We start from the raw sequence: 17,914 nt of genomic DNA on the forward strand, positions 1-17,914 counted from the left end.
GCCCCAGAGGCCGCCCGCGGTAGCCCCCTCCTCCCCCCCCCGCCAAGGCTTCAGTTTTTACTTCCAAGTGTGCTCTGAATTACGAGCGGCCTGAAAAAGCCTGGTGCGGAGTGTGGGTCGCTAATTCTGCTCCTTACCCCAGCAAAACAACCACCCTGAAACGAAAACAAACCAGGGGAACTTGTAGTGAAGAATCCACGTTTCAGTTAATTAAGTCACACTCACACCTTTAAGTTGAAAGATTAATTATGTGTTGGTAACTTGAGGTAAAGTGACCTTAAACTTTATGTGGCTGTCACAGATAGGGAAACTTAACAGTTACTTCCAACACACAAAATGGCTTCATTTCGCTCTGTGGTACCACTAGTATTCGTAAAAAAATGTCCTTTAAAATCCCTCAGTGGTGTTTCCCCTGGTGTGCACATCTGTCTGAGAGGTACTTCCAACTCGGAAGGACAGAGATTCTTTGACAATGTCAGTATTGGAAGTATGACTTTTTTTTATCCCTGGTATATCTTTTTATATCTCTTGGACATGAGTTTCAAGGTCAGAGGGGCCATACCCAGCCTTTTCTTCACCATTTGCACAGAAAAGCAGACATTTTCTGAAATCAAGCATTGCCTAATACTTGCAGTTCAGGTGGAACCTCGGGCTGCCCAAAGGCCCATCACATGGTCAGAGAAAGCAGGATCAACTTCAAGCCTGCAGAATCCATGCTCATGTCTTTTGGTGTTAGGCAAATGCTATAAATCTTGCTGTAGAAATACAGAATGTTTCCAATACTAAACATTTACCCTCTCCACCAGGGTTTAACTAGATGTCATTGTAACTAGAACAGGCAAGTTGCAAAGGAAATAAAGGAGCTCCCTCCCTTTCCTCTGGCTACCCACCATCAAACCATCAGTGGCTCTGAGTTCCCAGTCCTTTTAGGGACTTCCACAGGAGTTTGTACATGGTAACTCCAAGACTATCAGAGCCAATCCTTGTGATCTATGACAAAAGCATTTAAGAGGAGCCCTTTGTCTAGGGACTCTGCAGAAACCTAATCAGAAACCACAAAACCAAGCAACAGGCATTTTATAGCATTTTCATTGTTGTTCTTGAGGAAGTTGTCTTGATCTTGATGAAGTCTTGATCCAAGTTGCCTGTGGAACAACTTGGATCATCAAATACATCATTTCTTCATGGAAGAAACAGGGAAATGATATCTTCTTGGAGCACAAATAAAGAACATGATATTAAAAAAATTCCCAAGCATTCTTTTTTTTTTTTTTTTAATCACTGTTATTATTATCTTTTTACAGTACACTGATTTTCTAAAAGATGGGGGAAAACTTCTAGTAAATATTTAAGATAAGTAAATCATTTCACTTCCAACTACTTTCTGCTTCTCAAGGTATATTAAGTTTTATGATTAATGTATTTCTGAGCTAAGGGAACCTTTGGCCTTGGAGAAATGTGGCTTTTCATGCTCCAGAATCTCCTGCCAAGAAATGATGAGCTGTGGTTTCTAACACACATACAGTAGCATGTGCCATCTCCCCATCCCACTCAGTCTGCCTGTCAAACCCGCTGCCTCTGGTTCTCCAGGTTGCCCCATCACCTTTTTAATATCAAATCTCCAGATACCAGTTTCTCAGACTACAAAATAATCTTGAAAAATGCCCCATTTTTTTCCATCAGGCACATACTCCTGGGCAGCCCAGCACACCGCAGTGGAGGAAGGGCTCCTGCCTTGCCTCTTGCCCAGCAGCTCTCATACAGCCCCACTATGCGCTGGTCCCCCTGACAAAGAGCTCTATGGACTGCACAGTCTTATTGCCCCTCTCTGCCCTGACAACTAAAACCCCTGTGCATTGGCTCTCCCAGGTTCTCAGTCCTCTCCAAGCTTCCAGCTCTGATTTTCCCCAGCTCTTGGCTGATTTATGCTGCCTGGAACCCAGCCTTGTGTAAGGATCCTCCTGCTTCTGGTAGTGTTCTCCTACTACCTCCCTGCCCACTGCCTCTGTCTCACCAGCTCTATGGCCCCCTGGTAGGACAAGTGAGCTATAGCGAAAGCAGCTGAAAATGTGTTATTTTCTCTCCTTGTCCTTTCTGCCATGTACAACTTACCATCCACTGAGATTTGGGCCTGCATTTGCAAAAAGTTGCATGGAGTTTAGAGATGGAGAAATGGGAACTACCTAGCTTGCTGCCCAGAAAGTGAGATCTACCTGCATATCAGAGCTCGTACAAACCTGCCTCCCCATGCAGGCAGTTTGTCTGGTCAGCCAGGCAAATGTTAGTAGTCAGGAAATAGGGACAAAACAGAAGTAACATTAAGCTACCCTGAGCTTCTTAAACTTGGGCCTTTGGGGGGAGAAATCAGGGACCTTAGGATAAGCTTCCTCAAAACCTCCTGCAGTGCCCAGTGTTTCAAAATCAAAGCGGTACTCTTGGGGTTTGGTGTCTAACCTGCTGGTCTTAGAAGGTTCTAGTGTCAGACATACAAAGGTTTAGATGTGGCGTGTCTGACTTACTTAGAAAACCTATCAGAGTAAGTAACAGAAAGAGGCCTGTCCTAGCGTTTGAAATGCATTTTATTTATGCATTTCATTATCATTCAGCCACATCGCGCAATGTTTGGCAAAAGCTAAAAAAGAGCCATAAAATCCACTCTCCTCCCCTCTAAAGGTTTCCATCAAAGATGAGATAAATGCCAAGTAAAAATGAAGTGGGTGGAGGGAAAAGATCATAATAAATAATGAAAGATGCAATGAATCAGAGTCCTTAGCTAATCAAAATACTTAAACCATGAAGATATCAAAAAGAAATAACCTCTGTCCATATCTCAGGACTATGTATCTCACAATTATATTGTTATCAAGAATGAATGTTCTGCACAAACACCTGTGCAGAATTGCTACACCATATGCCATGGTCCAATATTGTCTCCTAGAGTCAAACACTAATCACGTTAAAATTTTCAGTATTGTGGGTTAGAAGACTTTGTTAAATAATTGCTGGACTCCAGTGTGTTTTCTTATACATTGCTTTCATCTAGTCTTTCACCTCTCTTTGCTTCCTCAAGGCTAATGCACGGAATATTAAAAATATGACAAGTCTCAAATTCAGAGGAGTCTATCTTCACTAATACTACAGCAGGCAAATGTACGGGGGCAATAACCTGTACCATCAGCTTAGTATCTAACTTTGAACATCTAACTTCCTAGATATTAATTTTCATCCCAAAGCGTTGTGAACCTGCAGCAGTATTAAAAAATGTATTTTTTTCAGTCTACTTGAAATGAAAACCTTTGCTTTTGCCATACAGCAGCACTTATCTCCTTATCTCCTGGATCACATTATTTTTGCCTACAATAGAGTCACCTTCTTTTGCTCCACTTTACAAGTGTTTACATCAGCCACAAATTTGAGTCTGATAAGCCTAGTAGAGAAGAGCAACGTGCACTTTTCCCTCCGAATTAGATGCTAGGCAAGTTCCATTCAGGCAATTATTGTCTTAGTTTTGGTCAATAAGCCCCACTTGGTCCTGGGTTTTAGTTATACTAAGTACTTCAATCTTACTGCAATACTGTATCATCTGTGATTGATGCTTCAAAGGCAGCGTTGCATCTGTCTAGTGAGGGCTGCACAGCTCTTCCTTTAAGCACGAACAGCCTTTACCCGGCCTGCTGCAGACACTCCCTTCCTGACTGCTCCCCGTCCTTCTGAAAGCCTCCTGTGAACGTGACTCTCTTCGTGAGAACTGGATGGTCATCTGCAGTGAAGATTTCTGCGAGGACCCTTTTCTAAAGAGGTCACAGACATTTCTGCCCGGGGCTCAGAGATTCAGCCAGCTGACGGCTGGCACTGGAGGAAAGGTAAAGTCAGTACATTGTCCTCCCTGGGGAAAGAAAATATCATCATGGCTTCTCCCAGACTGTCAGAAATGGTGTTAAAAAAATGAGAACCGATTGCAGACAAGGGGTAGCCATATATCCAGAAACATGCTGGTGAGGGCATCTGCCTGGAAGTGCTGGAATTGCTCAGCACCCTGCTGCCAGTTGCCCTTTCCCTCTGCTAGCAAGGGGTAGAGCCGTCCTCTGGTTATCCCACAGCAGCCTGTGGCTGGAGGCACCGGAGTACATTAATGATGCAGCTTTCACTGAGAAAATGCCGAACTGGTATTTCAGAAGGGGCTACAGAGGTGCTGACGTCTCCTAAGCGTAGTCAACATAGGATGTGCTGTGAGATGGGGGGACGGCGTGACTTAAAATACCATCCTTGGGTAAATCTCTCACTCTGTAGTGATTTACAGCAGTGCAGATCTTGCTGTCTGCAGCAGCAGCACTGAACTGCATCGGCTGGTCATGGCTCCCTCACCTGGGGTGAAAGCAATAGCCACCTCACAGCCAGAGAAGTCCAGGTAATAGAAGTGCCGAAGGACAGGCTCATTTCTTTTACCTCATCTGAGTGGTTAAGAGCAGCTGTCCTTTATGTCTCGCTGGCTTCGAGCAGTGGGGAATGTTTGTAAAGTCACCTTGAGCTACTGCTGAGCTCCCAGAATTTGGCCACGTTATGCTGACAATTGATGTGTGCAGCAGTGCAAGGACTGAGGATCCGTTACAGCTTGGTAAGTCTGTTTAAACCACGAAGGGAGCCGTTTCTCTAAATCTGAGATGAATTTTGCTGAGTTTATTGGTTTTAATCCCTGCAGTTAGGTATATGTTGATTATCACAAGTGACAGAGGGTTGTAGCCATGAATCCTAACTTACACAGAAGCATTCAGAACTTTAACCTTTAGTTTTTAAAAATGTTTCCATTGGCAATCCTGGTTTGCAACAGAATATTTTATCACTTTGAGAAGAAACAACCAGGTTGTGAACCTAAATGTTGGATCTGAACCACAGCTAGGCACAGAGCAGCCTAGAGCAACAAAGAGTGTGCCTATCTGCCTGGCAGTGCCCATGAAATCCTTTCGTGGGGTTGACATGTGCAATAAGGGCTACATCTGGAAAGCACAGCATGTGCTTGATCAGGAAAGAACATCTGTACACATGGAGATGTGGCTGGTAAAACAGCTTTGTGCACTGCTGACTGTGGTATTTTGAATGGGTCTGAGCACTCTGCAGGAGAAGTGTTACAAAGTGGCTTGAAGTCTGACTAAGATGGTTTCATACAATGATAATTAACTCTTTGCTACACAGATCACTTGTGTTTAATGTGATAATATAAATCTGTGGTGTGGTCCTGAACAGCTTTCTACTGCACCCATCCACATGCTCTCAGCAATTAATTCCTGGTGATGGTATGAAATCAGATTGCCATTTATTTGGTTATCTAACCACATAATACAACAGTCACCACAATTAATAGTACACAAGTATCATTAGTACCATGAGATGATACAGTCCACAGTTTGGAAGCCACCAGCAATTGGAGATTTTCTTATGTTCATGTTAACTCTTAGCACTTCTTTTCTAAATTTGCATACATTACAGAATTGCTTTTAATAGCAGGTATGCAGAGGAGCTCAAGACACTTGGCAGGTCCCCATTATTAGAGGACATTTTTGACAATATTTAACTTTTTCTTTCCATTTCAGTTCTGACTTCTTTTTCTTCATCTCTCCCTTACTTTTGGGCAAAGTGGAACCATGCTCTTTGTTCGCATCTTTCACCTGAAGCATGGGATCCTTTTGGTTGGTTTGCTGTAGGAATACACAAGATGGAAAAGCTTCGCTTACTGTAATAATAAAGTAATATTTTATTGCTATGCTATTAACATATTTGAAAAGTTGCTTCCAAGTACAGTTTTGCATTGCCTCAGAAAAAATATTTCTTCACCCTCCCCTGTTTTGAGTAACTGTCTGGTTCTGTATGGAACACAGACATTAATATGTCGGTAGAAGTCTGAGCTCACAAGACAAATAAATGGCCATGTACACTGATTTAAAAATAGACCTCTAGATTTGAGGCTGGCATTATGTTAAATGAAAGCAACTGTATTAAGCTACATTGTGTAATTAAAACTCCATTTAATCATTTACCTGCACCCCATGCCTTTTGTGGTCTCCATCCATTATTTACAAAAGACAAGATTTCTTCTGGTTTTGGAAATGTGTCTGGTAAAACAAATATGTTTGCATTTAGGGCAAGTCTACATTATCCTCAACCCCTGCACTGGACAGCTGTTCTCAAACATACCCCTTCCAAAGCAAAATTTTACCATTAACCTGTCCCTAAGAAATGCTTGTCAGAGGAGAGTATTTGTCCCCTCCAAAAATTAAAGTGATGAAGAAAGTAGGATTTTATTTTGAATTTATGAATTAAGAAAAACTTGTTTGTAAACTAAGCTTCAGTTGCAGCAATTAGAAACCTTAAAAAAAATCTTTCAAATAACTTCTGAATAAGTTTTCCTCAAAAAAGCCTGTAGAAAAGGGGCACCACTGTACCCAGAAGAAATCTATTTGAGCATTGGACTCGCGCTACCTGAAGAGAAATAATGTTTACAGATTTATTATCTCCTGTAGCATTTGGATTTGTCTGTGAATCCTTTCAGGCAGCTCCAGTTCAGCTGGTGGGAACCACCCCCCCCCCCCACCCCACCCCCCAGTCTTTCCTCAGAGCAGGCTCAGATTTTTACTGAGTACTGAAGCAAACCCAGTCTCTCTCAGGCTGAAGATAATTGATTTCTCTGGTGAGTTCCCAGAGATTTCTGCTCACTGCAGATCTTGAGAACTGCACCCAGAGGCTGCAGTCCTGCTGGTATCACCTCTGGCAAGGAGAGGAGATACATGTAACAAAATGCTGTTCACATTTTTAGGTAACAGATTTTCTCTGCAAGATTCACAGCCCCAGGCCAGAGTCCTAAGGAATAGCTAGTATTTCTAAACACTTACAGTTTGAAGCAGTACCAGTATTGGAAGCCCCACTGTAAAGAAATTGTTGAATGTTAGTGTCTCATAAAACATAAACTACATCTTGTTAACAACAAAATAAGAGACCTGAATAGATCCGAACCCAATTTGAGATGAAGGACAGCCTTCTAGACTCTGCTTGGCTCTCCTTGAGACCAAAGCAGGGGAGCACAAGACACATGGTCCTTAAAAGAACAACTGCTGGAGAAAATCCAGCCAGTTCCTGGAATGCATTGATGATAACTTCCTCCTCCAAGTGAGAGAGGACCCAATGAGGAGAGGTCTATGCTGGACCTTGTTCTCACCAACAAAGAGGAGCTGGTAAGGAATGTGAAGCTCCAGGGCAGCCTTGGCTGCAGTGACCATGAAATAGTGGAGTTGAAGATCCTTAGGGCAGCAAAGAGGGTGCACATCAAGCTTGCTACCCTGGACTTCAAGAGAGCAGACTTCGGCCTTTTCATGGATCTGCTTGGTAGAGAAGCATGAGATAAAGCCCTGGAGGGAAGAGGGGCCTAAGAAAGCTGGTTAATAGTCAAGGATCACCTCCTCCAAGCTCAGGACTGATGCATCCTGATGAAGAGGAAGTCAGGTAAAAAAGCCAGGAGGCCTGTGTGGGTGAACAAGGAGCTCCTGGACAAGCCCAGACACAAAAAGGAAGCCTACAGAAGGTGGAAGCAAGGACAAGTAGCCTGGGGGGAATACAGAGAAACTGCCTGAGCAGCCAGGGATCAGGTTAGGATGGCAAAAGCCCTGGTAGAATTAAATCTGGCCAGGGACATAGTGGGCAACAAAAAGTGTCTATAGGTATGTCAGTGACAAGAGGAAGACTAGGGAAAATGTGGGCCCTCTCTGGAAGGAAATGGGAGACCTGGCTACCTAGGACATGGAGAAAGCTGAGGTACTCAATGACTTTTTTGCCTCAGTCTTCACCAGCAAGGGCTCCAGCCACACTGCCCAAGATGCAGAAGGCAAAGGCAGGGACTGGGAGGATGAAGAACTGCTCACTTAGGAGGTCAGGTTCAAAAACATCTAAGGAACTTGAAGGTGCACAAGTCTATTGGACCTGATGAGATGCATGAGGGAACTGGTGGATGAAGTGGCTAAGCCATTATCCATCATATTTGAGAAATTGTGGCAGTCTGGTGAAGTTCCTGCTGACTGGAAAAGGAAAAAAATAACCCCCATTTTTATAAACAGAAAAAAAGGAAGACTTGGGGATCTACAGGCCAGTCAGTCTCACCTCTGTGACCAGCAAGATCATGGAGCAGATCCTCCTGGAAAGTGTGCTAGAGCACTTGGAAAATAAGGAGGTGATTGGTGACAGCCAATGTGGCTTCACTAAGGGCAAATCATGCCTGGCAAATTTGGTGGCCTTCTACAACAGGGTTGCAGAATTGGTGGATAAAGGAAGAACAGATGAAGTCATCTACCTGGACTTGTGCAAAGCATTTGACACTGTTCCGCATGACATCCTTGTCTCTAAATTGGAGAAACATGGATTTGATGTATGGACCACTCAATGGATAAGGAACTGGCTGGATGGTCTCAAAGAGTTGCGGTCAACAGCTCTATGTCCAAGTGGAGGGGGATGATGAGTGATGTTCCTCGGGGGTCAGTGTCAGGATGAGCACTGTTTAACATTTTTGTTGGTGACATGGACAGTGGGCTCGAGGCACCCTCAGCAAGTTCACCAACAACACTGAGCTGTGTGGTGCGGTCGACACACTGGAGGGAAGGACTGTGTCATCCAGGGGGAATTGGACAGGCTGGAGAGGTGGGCCTGTGCAAATCTCATGAAGCTCAAGGCCAAGTGCAAGGTCCTGTGCATGGGTCGGGGCAATCCCGAGCACAAACACAGGCTGGGCAATGAGGGGATTGAGAGCAGCCCTGCGGAGAAGGACTTGGGGGTATTAGGGGATAGAAAACTGACTATGAGCCAGCAACGTGCACTCACAGCCTAGAAAGCCAACCATGTCCTGGGCTGCATCAAGAGAAGTGTGGGCAGCAGGTCAAGGGAGGGAATTCTCCCCCTTCACTCTGCTCTCATGAGACCCCACCTGCAGTGCTGTGTCCAGCCCACGGGCACCAACACAAGAAGGACACAGACCTGCTCGAGCGGGTCCAGAGGAGGCCACAAGGACGATCAGGAGCTGGAGCACCCCCTGTGAGGACAGGCTGAGAGAGTTGGGGTTTTTCAGCCTGGAGAAGAGAAGGCTCTGGGGAGACCTTAGAGCACCTTCCAGTACTTAAAGGGGGCTACAGGAAAGACAGGGAGGGACTCTGTATCAGGGAGTGTAGGGACAGGACGAGGGGTAACAGTTTTAAACTGAAAGAGGGCAGATTTAGATTAGAAGGAAGAAATTCGTCCCTGTGAGCGTGGTGAGGCCCTGGCACAGGTTGCCCAGAGAAGCTGTGGCTGCCCCCTCCCTGGCAGTGTGAGCTGTGAGCAACCTGGGCTAGTGGAAGGTGTCCTTGCCTGTGGCAAGGTGGTTGGGACTAGATGATCTCCAGGGTCCTTCCAATCCAAACTACTCCATGATTCTATGAAATTTGTAGGGAACATTTTGTAAGTAAAGACAAGTATTTACCTGTTCCTCTTAATCTGGTTGGTGAGTTCACCTAAGAAAGATGGAGAAGAATGTTTTACAAAGCTGGGCAATGCATTCAAGTTTGGGATTTTGTACTGTACCCCTGGATCTCATGGTTGGGGATAAACTAGGTGGGGATAGGGGTGGGCAAATGAAGAGGACATTTCTCAAAAGTATGATTGAGCACCCAAAGACTCAGAAGGTAGGTGGGAACAGATAACCACATCAGACAGGGGGGAAGCTGGTCTTATGCTGGTTAGGAGCAGACCTCTTCCTTGTTATTCCCAGAAACTGCCTTTCTGCCCTCTTTGCCCTCCCCTCTTCAACACCCCACAGTTCCCATCTGAATCCTCATCAGCCCCTCAAGGCCATACACACACCCTGTATAAAGGAGCCAGCATTCAGTGGCCATCAGCTCAGGCCACTGAACCCCATGGCTTGCCGTTTTTCCCTCGGGGTCAGCGGCACATAGCCGGCAGGTCAGGGCAGATCACTCACTGTGGGTGTCTTGGAGCAGTGAGTCCAGGTCACTCATGAAGTCCCACATCAGGTGTCGGCAGTGGTCAATCCTGGCCTGATCCAGCTGCACTACCTCCACATCCATCCTGCTGACACTGAAATTCTGACTCGCAATCCTAGGGGGAGGCAGTTATTTCACCAAGGAAAACCATTTAGCATTAGAAAGTTAACAAACTCCTTCATTAGGAAGGACTCTACGAAGAGGAGGGTGTTTTGGCAACATGAAGTATCAAGTGAACAGCTCTCTGATAAGGTTAAGTGAATTGCAATTGTTATATATTGTTATTTATTTGGCAATGACTTTTGCTTACCAAACCTGGATGGGAACTTTCAAATGCTGAAAATGAGAAAGGGGGAGACGTTTTGCTAATACCCTTGTACGAATAGTGCTTTGACCTGCTGCAGGCAGGCTCCTACTGTTCTAGCACAGCCACTGTCATGATAGAAAGAAAATGCCAAACATACTAAATGGTTTCCAGGCTTTTGGAAAATTACTTTGATCCCACAGGCTAGATTTTGACTTGCGGCACAGCTGTGACTAATGGACTGTGCTGCTGCCAGCACAGCCCTTAGGTGCATGGCAATTCAAAGTTATCCTTACAATTCAAGTTCATACTCAGCTTTAATTTGTACAAGTTACAGATATGACATCGTAAAATCCAGCTAGATGTTTGAGCTAGCCCTTCATGTGGCTGGGGAGTTTAGTGGTGCAGCAAAATCTCTTGTAAATCTGTAACACTGTTGGTGTGGTTTTGCATCATTTGAATTACAGCTGACACCAGGTGTCAATTAGGAAGTGAGAACTTATAAATTAAATCTATCACTTGCAAGAGAACAAATAATAAATCTGTCTAGCTATTAAGCTTATCCACAAGCAAAGGCAAAAACTGGTGGAAATGAGCCAGTTACCTCTGCAGCCAAAGGATGTTCACTGGGACTTATGTGCAGGAGTGTCACCAATATGTATCCAAGAGAATGTTGCTGTAAACTGAACCCTATGGGCTTCATCTCTGATAAAAACATTTTTCTGTTAGTAAAAGCCAGTGGTTTTCATCAGAATCCAGCAACTGTGTATCTGCCAAGGAAACTGAAACTTAAAGGGAGCACTGGAACAGCAGGCAGATATCTATCTCTCCATCCTTGTTAATAGTGTGAACGTGGTGCCCTCTGGCTTGGTTGGAATAGGGAGCAGCTTTGCAGCACAGGGTGCTGGGACAGGGGATCACAGGCAGTGGGGTCTGATTCCAGTTATCAACACTATATTTTTTCAAAGAGGAAAACAAATGTTTTCAGGTGGAACATACCTGTCCGTGGCCAGTTTAAATTCCTACAAATAGGATTGCCAAAAAAAAAGGAAAAAAACCTGTTAGTGTGATTTCTAGAAAGGGCAGCTGGCTAAGAAATAGGCATATTTATGAAGAAAAGCAGAATATCCCTGCTTACTTTTAAGAAGAGGAAAATATCTGGTTGCTCTCTCATCTTCTGCAAAGACTGAAGATGCTGCACAGACTCATCTCTCCTCTGCTCCATTTCCTTCTTTGCTTCAGTAATGTCTGCCAGTTGTTTTTTCTCATTGGATTGAATGTCACTCAGGATCTTCCTCTCTTTCTGAATCATCTCTGCCTTCATCTCTTCAAACAGCTTTTGCATCTGAGAAGTCACTGTTTTTGTATTGGTCTAAATGAACAGATAAGAACATGGTGCATTGGCTCAGGAACTCAACACTTCAGCTTAGTGTCTCTGTTTATTAATTAGGATTGTATCTATCCTTCGCACTGGCTTTAAAAGGAAGCGGATAAGCATTTGCTTAGAATATCTGATTAAACAAAGGGTTATGAAAATTAATCCTGATAAAGTAACAATCAGATAAAATGCAGCTTGCAATGTGAGAACTATATTGGTACTATATACGCCGAAAATCCCGCTTGAAGACTCAATTTGGTTTTCTTTTATTTAATGGATAGAAAACTTTGTGGTCTGCCAGTTCTGTAACCTGCTCTGTGCAAACACATAAATGGTGGAGTCTCCAAGCTAGTTCCTCCCGTGGAGCTATGCTAGGAGGCTGTGAGAAAGCTTGGTTTCTGGCAGTTTCTTACACCAGTGTTTTGCCTACTTTGAGCTATATCTCTTTCTATTCATCTGCTCCTAACAGTATAGTTGCCATCACTTCTTTCTGGGAAATTGTGGAGAAGAGATGCTCTGATTTAGCGATGAGCTGGGTACCAACCTTGATCTGATCCTCACTTTTCTGAAGCTCTTCTAGGGCAGTAGCTAAAGCGCTTTTACGTTGCTGCAGCCATGTCACGATTTCCGAGAGTTTACCCTAGCAGAAGGAAAGACAGCATTGAGCTTCATAGCAGGAAGCAGCACAGAGAGCTTTAATCTAGACTGGCAGTTTGTGGAGCTAGTGAAATGGCACAGGCACCTTCTACCTGCCCACTCTTACCAGTGAGTCCTATAATAAACGGCGTTCACTTGCCTTCTCATAATGACAGAGCATAACAAAAAATGATATGATCTTGAAATCTTTTAAGTAATTGTTTAATATTGATATATATTTATATATCTGTAACTTTGTATGTAGTAGGTTAATAAACAACTTTCCCTTTGAATAAGTAAATTTCACTTTAAATGAATAAATCTCACTGTCGTGGTTTGAGCCCAGAGGGCAACTGAGCACCACAAAGCTGTTCACTCACCCCTTCCCCTGCAGCTATGGGACCGAGAAAATGAATCAAAAGGCTCAGGAACAGACAAAAGGATAAGGAGGGGTGGCTCACCCATTAAGGTCAGGGGCAAAATGCTCGTTAGGGAAAGCAAAAGAACATAACTTTAATTCAAAACGCTAACAAGAGCAACAACACTTAACAGACAAAATGAGACACTGAGAAGTGTTACCCCCCAACCCTCTCATCTTCCTGCTCAGTTTTGTTCCCGATATCTCTACCTCCTCCTCCCAGCCATGCAGGGGAAGGGGATGGGGGGTACAGTCAGTTTGGTGCTTCTTCCTCCAAGGAGGGGGAAGCATTCTGCATTCTTCCCCCTACTCCACATGGTTTTCCTCTCATGGGAGACAGTCCTCCATGAACTTTCTCCAGCATGAGTTCTTCCCACAGGCCACAGCCATTCCCGGGCTGCTCCAGCATGGGTCACCTCCAAGCTCTGCAGTACTCCTAGCACTGAACTACCACAGCGGGGGCTCCTTCTTCCAGTAGAGATCTGGCCTGATTTGGGCACAGCTGCCTGCTCCGGTGAGGGTTCCTCCACAGGCTGCAGGCACATCCCTGCGTCTCCGGTGACCTCCATGGTGGCAGGGGGGAGCTCTGACCGTATCACCATGGGACACAGGGGGGATGTGCTGCAGCACACCTCCCCTACTTTCTCCTCCTTCCTTCCACTGACCTCCGTGTTCACAGAGGTGTCCTTCTCACAACTCCTCCTCTTAAATATGTTATCATAGAGGCGTGGCCACTCTCGATACTTGACTCGGCCTTAGCCAGAGGCAGGTTGGACTTGGACCGGGGCGGGGGGGGGGGGGCAGGCGGGGGGGGAGCTTCGAGAAGCTTCTCACAGGGACCACCACTGTAGCCCTCTCCCCTGCTACCAGAAACCCCACCACACATACCCTGCACACTCCTTTTATCCGTTAAAGCTCTGTTCCTGCCAGAATCTCCACATGTGCCTATTGTGATTCAAATCCTTCGTTTTCACATCTGTCAGCAGCTGTGGGATCTGAGGATAAGGTAATAAGCATCCCTCTTTTCTGAAGATCAGCAAAACAGCAGTACTTACTTATCCAACTGTTTATTTTAACAAATACCATGATAACTGAGTGCTGTTACACTGCAAGGTAACGCCTTTCAGAGGGGACATAATTAGACCTCACTCTTTGGGGATTAAACAGTCTCTGAATAGTTCTGATTGCTCCTGGCAGCCTCCAGCAGTGTTTTCACACCTCCAGCACCCATGAATGTCCATGGCAGAGAGAGCTGCCAGATTGCCATATATTTAAAAAAAACCCAAAAAACAAAAAAAACCCCGTCAGAAAGCTTAGGTTTTCCATGAGATATTTGTCACAGCCGGGAAGTTTAAATTTTTGAAAAATTCCAAGACAAATAATCAAATTTGACTGAGCTTCCTTGCACCAAAACCCTTTTATAATTCCTCCTGAAGAGCTGCATTCCTGATTTCCCTAGCTATCCTGGGGAGTTTAAAAGAAACAAAAACCCAAAAAAACCCAAGAGGAATATGTAGCTGAGATCTCAGCTTACCATGGAAATGGCTTCCCCAGAGGCAGGGCAGTGTTGCTCCATTACGAGCTCCAGGAATGAAGGAAATGGCTACTATTCTACACAGCCCACTTCTGTTGGGCAGCCCTGAATTTTGTACAAGTAACTTGAGGGAGAAAGTCAGTTTGATATACATGTGGCTGCAAAGGAGGCTTCTCGCTAATTCCCGAGGAGGCTGTGGCCTGTCCAGAGGTTCAGAGGGAGCCAGGCATTTCCTGCCCGTGCGCTGGGTTCCTGCAGGACCCCAGAAATTTCAAATGCAAGGCAGTGAGTGAGCATAGCAAATGTATTTTACACCCTCAGTCTCAGATGACGCTGGAGGATTTCAAGGACAGCGGCTGGACTCCAAGGCAGGGACATCGAGGCCCTACTTCTCTGTGCCTGCTGGGACACTGGCTCGGCAAAACTAGGGGCAGGGGGAGGAGAGAGAAAGGCGGAAGGGCCTGGAGTGGGAAAACCTGTTTCCCAGCCCAGAGTTCCGCAGTGGTGGGGTCCCCCCCAGGCTCTGTGAGGGAAGAGGCTTCTTAATCCCTGCACGAATACTTCTTAATCCCTGCCAGGAAAACACTAGTCAGTGGCAGTTTGCAGTTGTCTGGGGCTGCACAGGACGGGCATTCGCTTCCCTGGCATGGGACAGCGGAGCCCTGTGCCTGCCTCTTGCTCGCCCTCTCGCATGCATGTCCACATCAACACACACTTCCGGGTTTACTCACCCTTGTCTCTGTCTGCCCCAAACACCTTTCTCTGCTCTTTCTTCTCCCTCTGCTTAGCCTGACAGGCTGATTTGGCAACACAAAGGAGGAAATGAAAAGAAAATAGCCGCACAATGTACAGTCCCAGCTGGGGCAGACATGAAATCGCCTGAGTTGCTGCCTGCCTGCCCTCACCCCTTCGTCCCCATTCCCTAGTGAAAGTCTTACCACCCCTCCTGCAGCTTCCCCCCTTCCTCCGGGTCAGGAGTTTGGAGCAAACCCTGCAGAGGTGGTGGGGAAACAAAGCACCTTACCAGCTCTTTGTCATGTGCCTCCTTCAGGGTGACAATGCTGTGGCCCTTGTGGCATCCCGCAATAGAGCAGAGCACACAGATGTACTGCCCCTCGTCCTGGCAGTAGCACTCCAGCAGCCTGCCGTGCTCCGGGCACCTCCTCTCCACCGCCCCACCGCCTGCGCCCACCTCCACCAGGACGTGGTCCTGCTGGGAAGCCTTGGCGTTGTGTTTGATCAGATGGGCCTGGCACAGAAACGCATCACACATCAGGCAGATTTTCACTGCTGGCTGGGACTGCTCCAGGCAGAAGTCACAGGGAACAACCTCCTTCTTCCTCTCTGCAGAGCCCTCACTCTGTTCTTCTTTGGAAGTGGTAGCCAGAAATGCCTCCACGATGCTGCACAGCTGGAAATTCTTCCGCAGCTCCAGGATGGGCCCCAGCTGGAGCTTGCACATGGGGCAGGAGTAAGGGTCCTTGGATTGCTGCTGGGCACTGAGTGCCTTCTGGATACACTGCTTGCAGAAGCTATGACCGCAGCTCAGCGACACTGGGTTCCTGTACAGGCACAGGCAGATGGGACAGCTGAGTTCGTCCTCCAGGCTGGCACCCCCTCCAAATTCCTCCCTAGCTTTTGCCATGGCTGCAGAAATGGCGTGTTAGCCAGTCTACGAGAAACGAAACTAAAAAGACATCTTTGGCAGTGTGCCCCGGTTGGAGACCCAGCCCAGAGGCTGCAAGTCCTTCCTCTCTGCCCTGTGACAAACCAGCAGAGATACGCTCCCAGTCCCAGGCTCCACCCGCAAACAGCTCTTGTAAGCCGTGACAGCTGCTTTTAAGACATCTGCTCTGTGTATAACCCCAGCAGGCTGGTGGGAGCAGAGTGTGCCGGGGGGTCATGAGATGGACAATTTTTCTACAGCCCTCTGCCCTCCTGGAAAAATCCTCCATCCCACGCCAGGGGCAGCAAACTAAATGTATGAGCCTGGCAGGGGTAAACCAGGAATTGCCTCTGCTTTGTCTGGTTCTTCTCCACAACAGAGACAGGTAAAATAGGGAGAGCCCAAGGGCAGGTCCAAGTGGGACTTGTTGAGGCTGGTTTCTCCTACCTGAAGCCAGCTGACAGGGAAAGGGGGCTGGTAAAGGCTCTTGGAAAGGCATTCTAGGACTGGAACATCTCTGTACCATGTCAACAGCCTTGCCTACCTCACCTTCTGCCCGTACCACCTGAGACCAGGCAGAGCAGCAGCCACTGCAGGTGCATTTGGGAGACCCAACTTTACCCACATGGTTTTCCTTATCATTTTGGTGTATTAAATGCAAAAGACAAACCACAGCCACTTTCTTCTAAGACTGAACAAGGATTTCTCTTAGCATATGCAAAACTGTAGTGTCCCTCAAGGTCCTTCACTGTCCCTGCTGGGGGAGTGACTTGCGAAGAACAGGCTCTATAATTTGAATAGAGTTATACAGCAGGTATGTTTACTCTGGCGCCAGGGTGCAAGGGGATCTCTCCACAAAGCTTGCACACCCACCACACATTTTACCAAAACCTTATAGAGTGTGGATATCCATATTCATTGGGTTACATAACACAAACATACATATGCATGAGTAGGGCTGGGTTAGTTAGAAAGCATGGTGTCAGCAGTTTATGTTCTCTTTGCACCTGCGCATTGCCTCCTGGTGGTCATCTTCAGAGGTCTTCGGGAGGAAGGCTTGTAGCCTTTCTCACCTTGTACTTTTCTCCAGAGCATGCACAGATTCTCTTGGCCAATTTCTTGAATAACAAGAGTGTTTTTCAGCTGGTTTATTCATTCTATCTTATCTAAGAGAACTAATGGAACTTCTACTGTCTGTATATGGCTATCTTTACTCATTACCAAGACCCAACTAATTAGAGCACATCTGTTTTCCAAGGACAAAAACATGATATTTTGCTGAACACTGCAGTTCTTGGTAGATTTTCACAGTAAACTGCTTTGTTTTGATGAACACAGTAGTCCTTGGTAAAATTCCACAGAACAGTCTGTGCAACCAGGATTCTTAGCAATTATCAAAAATACTGTAAGTTGCTATAAATAAGTAAATAAGTTGCTAAGCAGTTTGCTGTAAGTAAGTAAGTCTCAAAACAAGTAATCATTTCTCTGTATCAGGAGGGAGCTCCTGCCTGGACCTCTTCCTGCCAATACCCTGGCTCTGTCTGAAGGCAGCAGGAACACAGGCAGCAGGCAGGAATATCTCTTCCTCCCTCAAGATGTTGTAACAGTCATAAGAACATCCAGGCCCCCTATGGCACAGACTAAAGGCACAGGCATTTTCCTCTTTATTTCTTTATTACTCCCTGTACTGTGAGATATTTGCATATCTGTGAGGAGAAAATGAAAACTGAGGCAAGAACTAGGCAAGCGATCTATCAGAGAGCTCACAGAGGACAGCAGCAGCAGACAGCAAGGGAAACCTGGTGTCTTACTGCCTAGTCTCTACTTGCCTCCCAGGCCAGCTTTGCTTCTGCAAAGGATGGCTGAGGTTGTGCAGGACAGGGGGAGGAGGGCAGGGTAAAAGCCGATGCATTAGAACTGCTTAGTTAATGTGGTGCTGTCAACTGCTTTAGAAACTAAATTGCCATG

The 17,914-nt window shown here is 46.0% G+C and overlaps 1 protein-coding gene across 1 annotated transcript; it reads right to left on the bottom strand.

Moving 5' to 3' along the window:
• Window positions 1-5,312: 5,312 nt before the first annotated feature.
• On the bottom strand, window positions 5,313-15,942 carry LOC141964986 (E3 ubiquitin/ISG15 ligase TRIM25-like). The gene is made up of 9 exons (XM_074915981.1): window positions 15,305-15,942; window positions 12,237-12,332; window positions 11,453-11,686; window positions 11,314-11,336; window positions 9,989-10,125; window positions 9,491-9,521; window positions 6,885-6,916; window positions 6,033-6,107; window positions 5,313-5,693 (listed from the first exon to the last, which is right to left on the bottom strand). The coding sequence occupies exons 1-9, from the start codon at window positions 15,923-15,925 to the stop codon at window positions 5,617-5,619; spliced, it is 1,326 nt and encodes a 441-aa protein (XP_074772082.1). The 5' UTR covers window positions 15,926-15,942; the 3' UTR covers window positions 5,313-5,616.
• Between the last annotated feature and the right edge of the window lie 1,972 nt (window positions 15,943-17,914).

This window comes from Athene noctua, chromosome 12 (assembly GCF_965140245.1).
Source record: "Athene noctua chromosome 12, bAthNoc1.hap1.1, whole genome shotgun sequence".
Lineage (NCBI taxonomy): Eukaryota > Metazoa > Chordata > Aves > Strigiformes > Strigidae > Athene > Athene noctua.

Bases quoted from the DNA above. Each gene is read 5' to 3' on its own strand.
- LOC141964986 (XM_074915981.1), bottom strand. From the start codon at position 15,925: ATGGCAAAAGCTAGGGAGGAATTTGGAGGGGGTGCCAGCCTGGAGGAC. The intron at 6,917-9,490 runs GTAAATACTTGT...ATTTCTTTACAG, and splicing joins AACCAGATTAAGAGGAACAG to TGGGGCTTCCAATACTGGTA. The intron at 6,108-6,884 runs GTAAGTGTTTAG...TTGTTTTACCAG, and splicing joins TACTGGTACTGCTTCAAACT to ACACATTTCCAAAACCAGAA.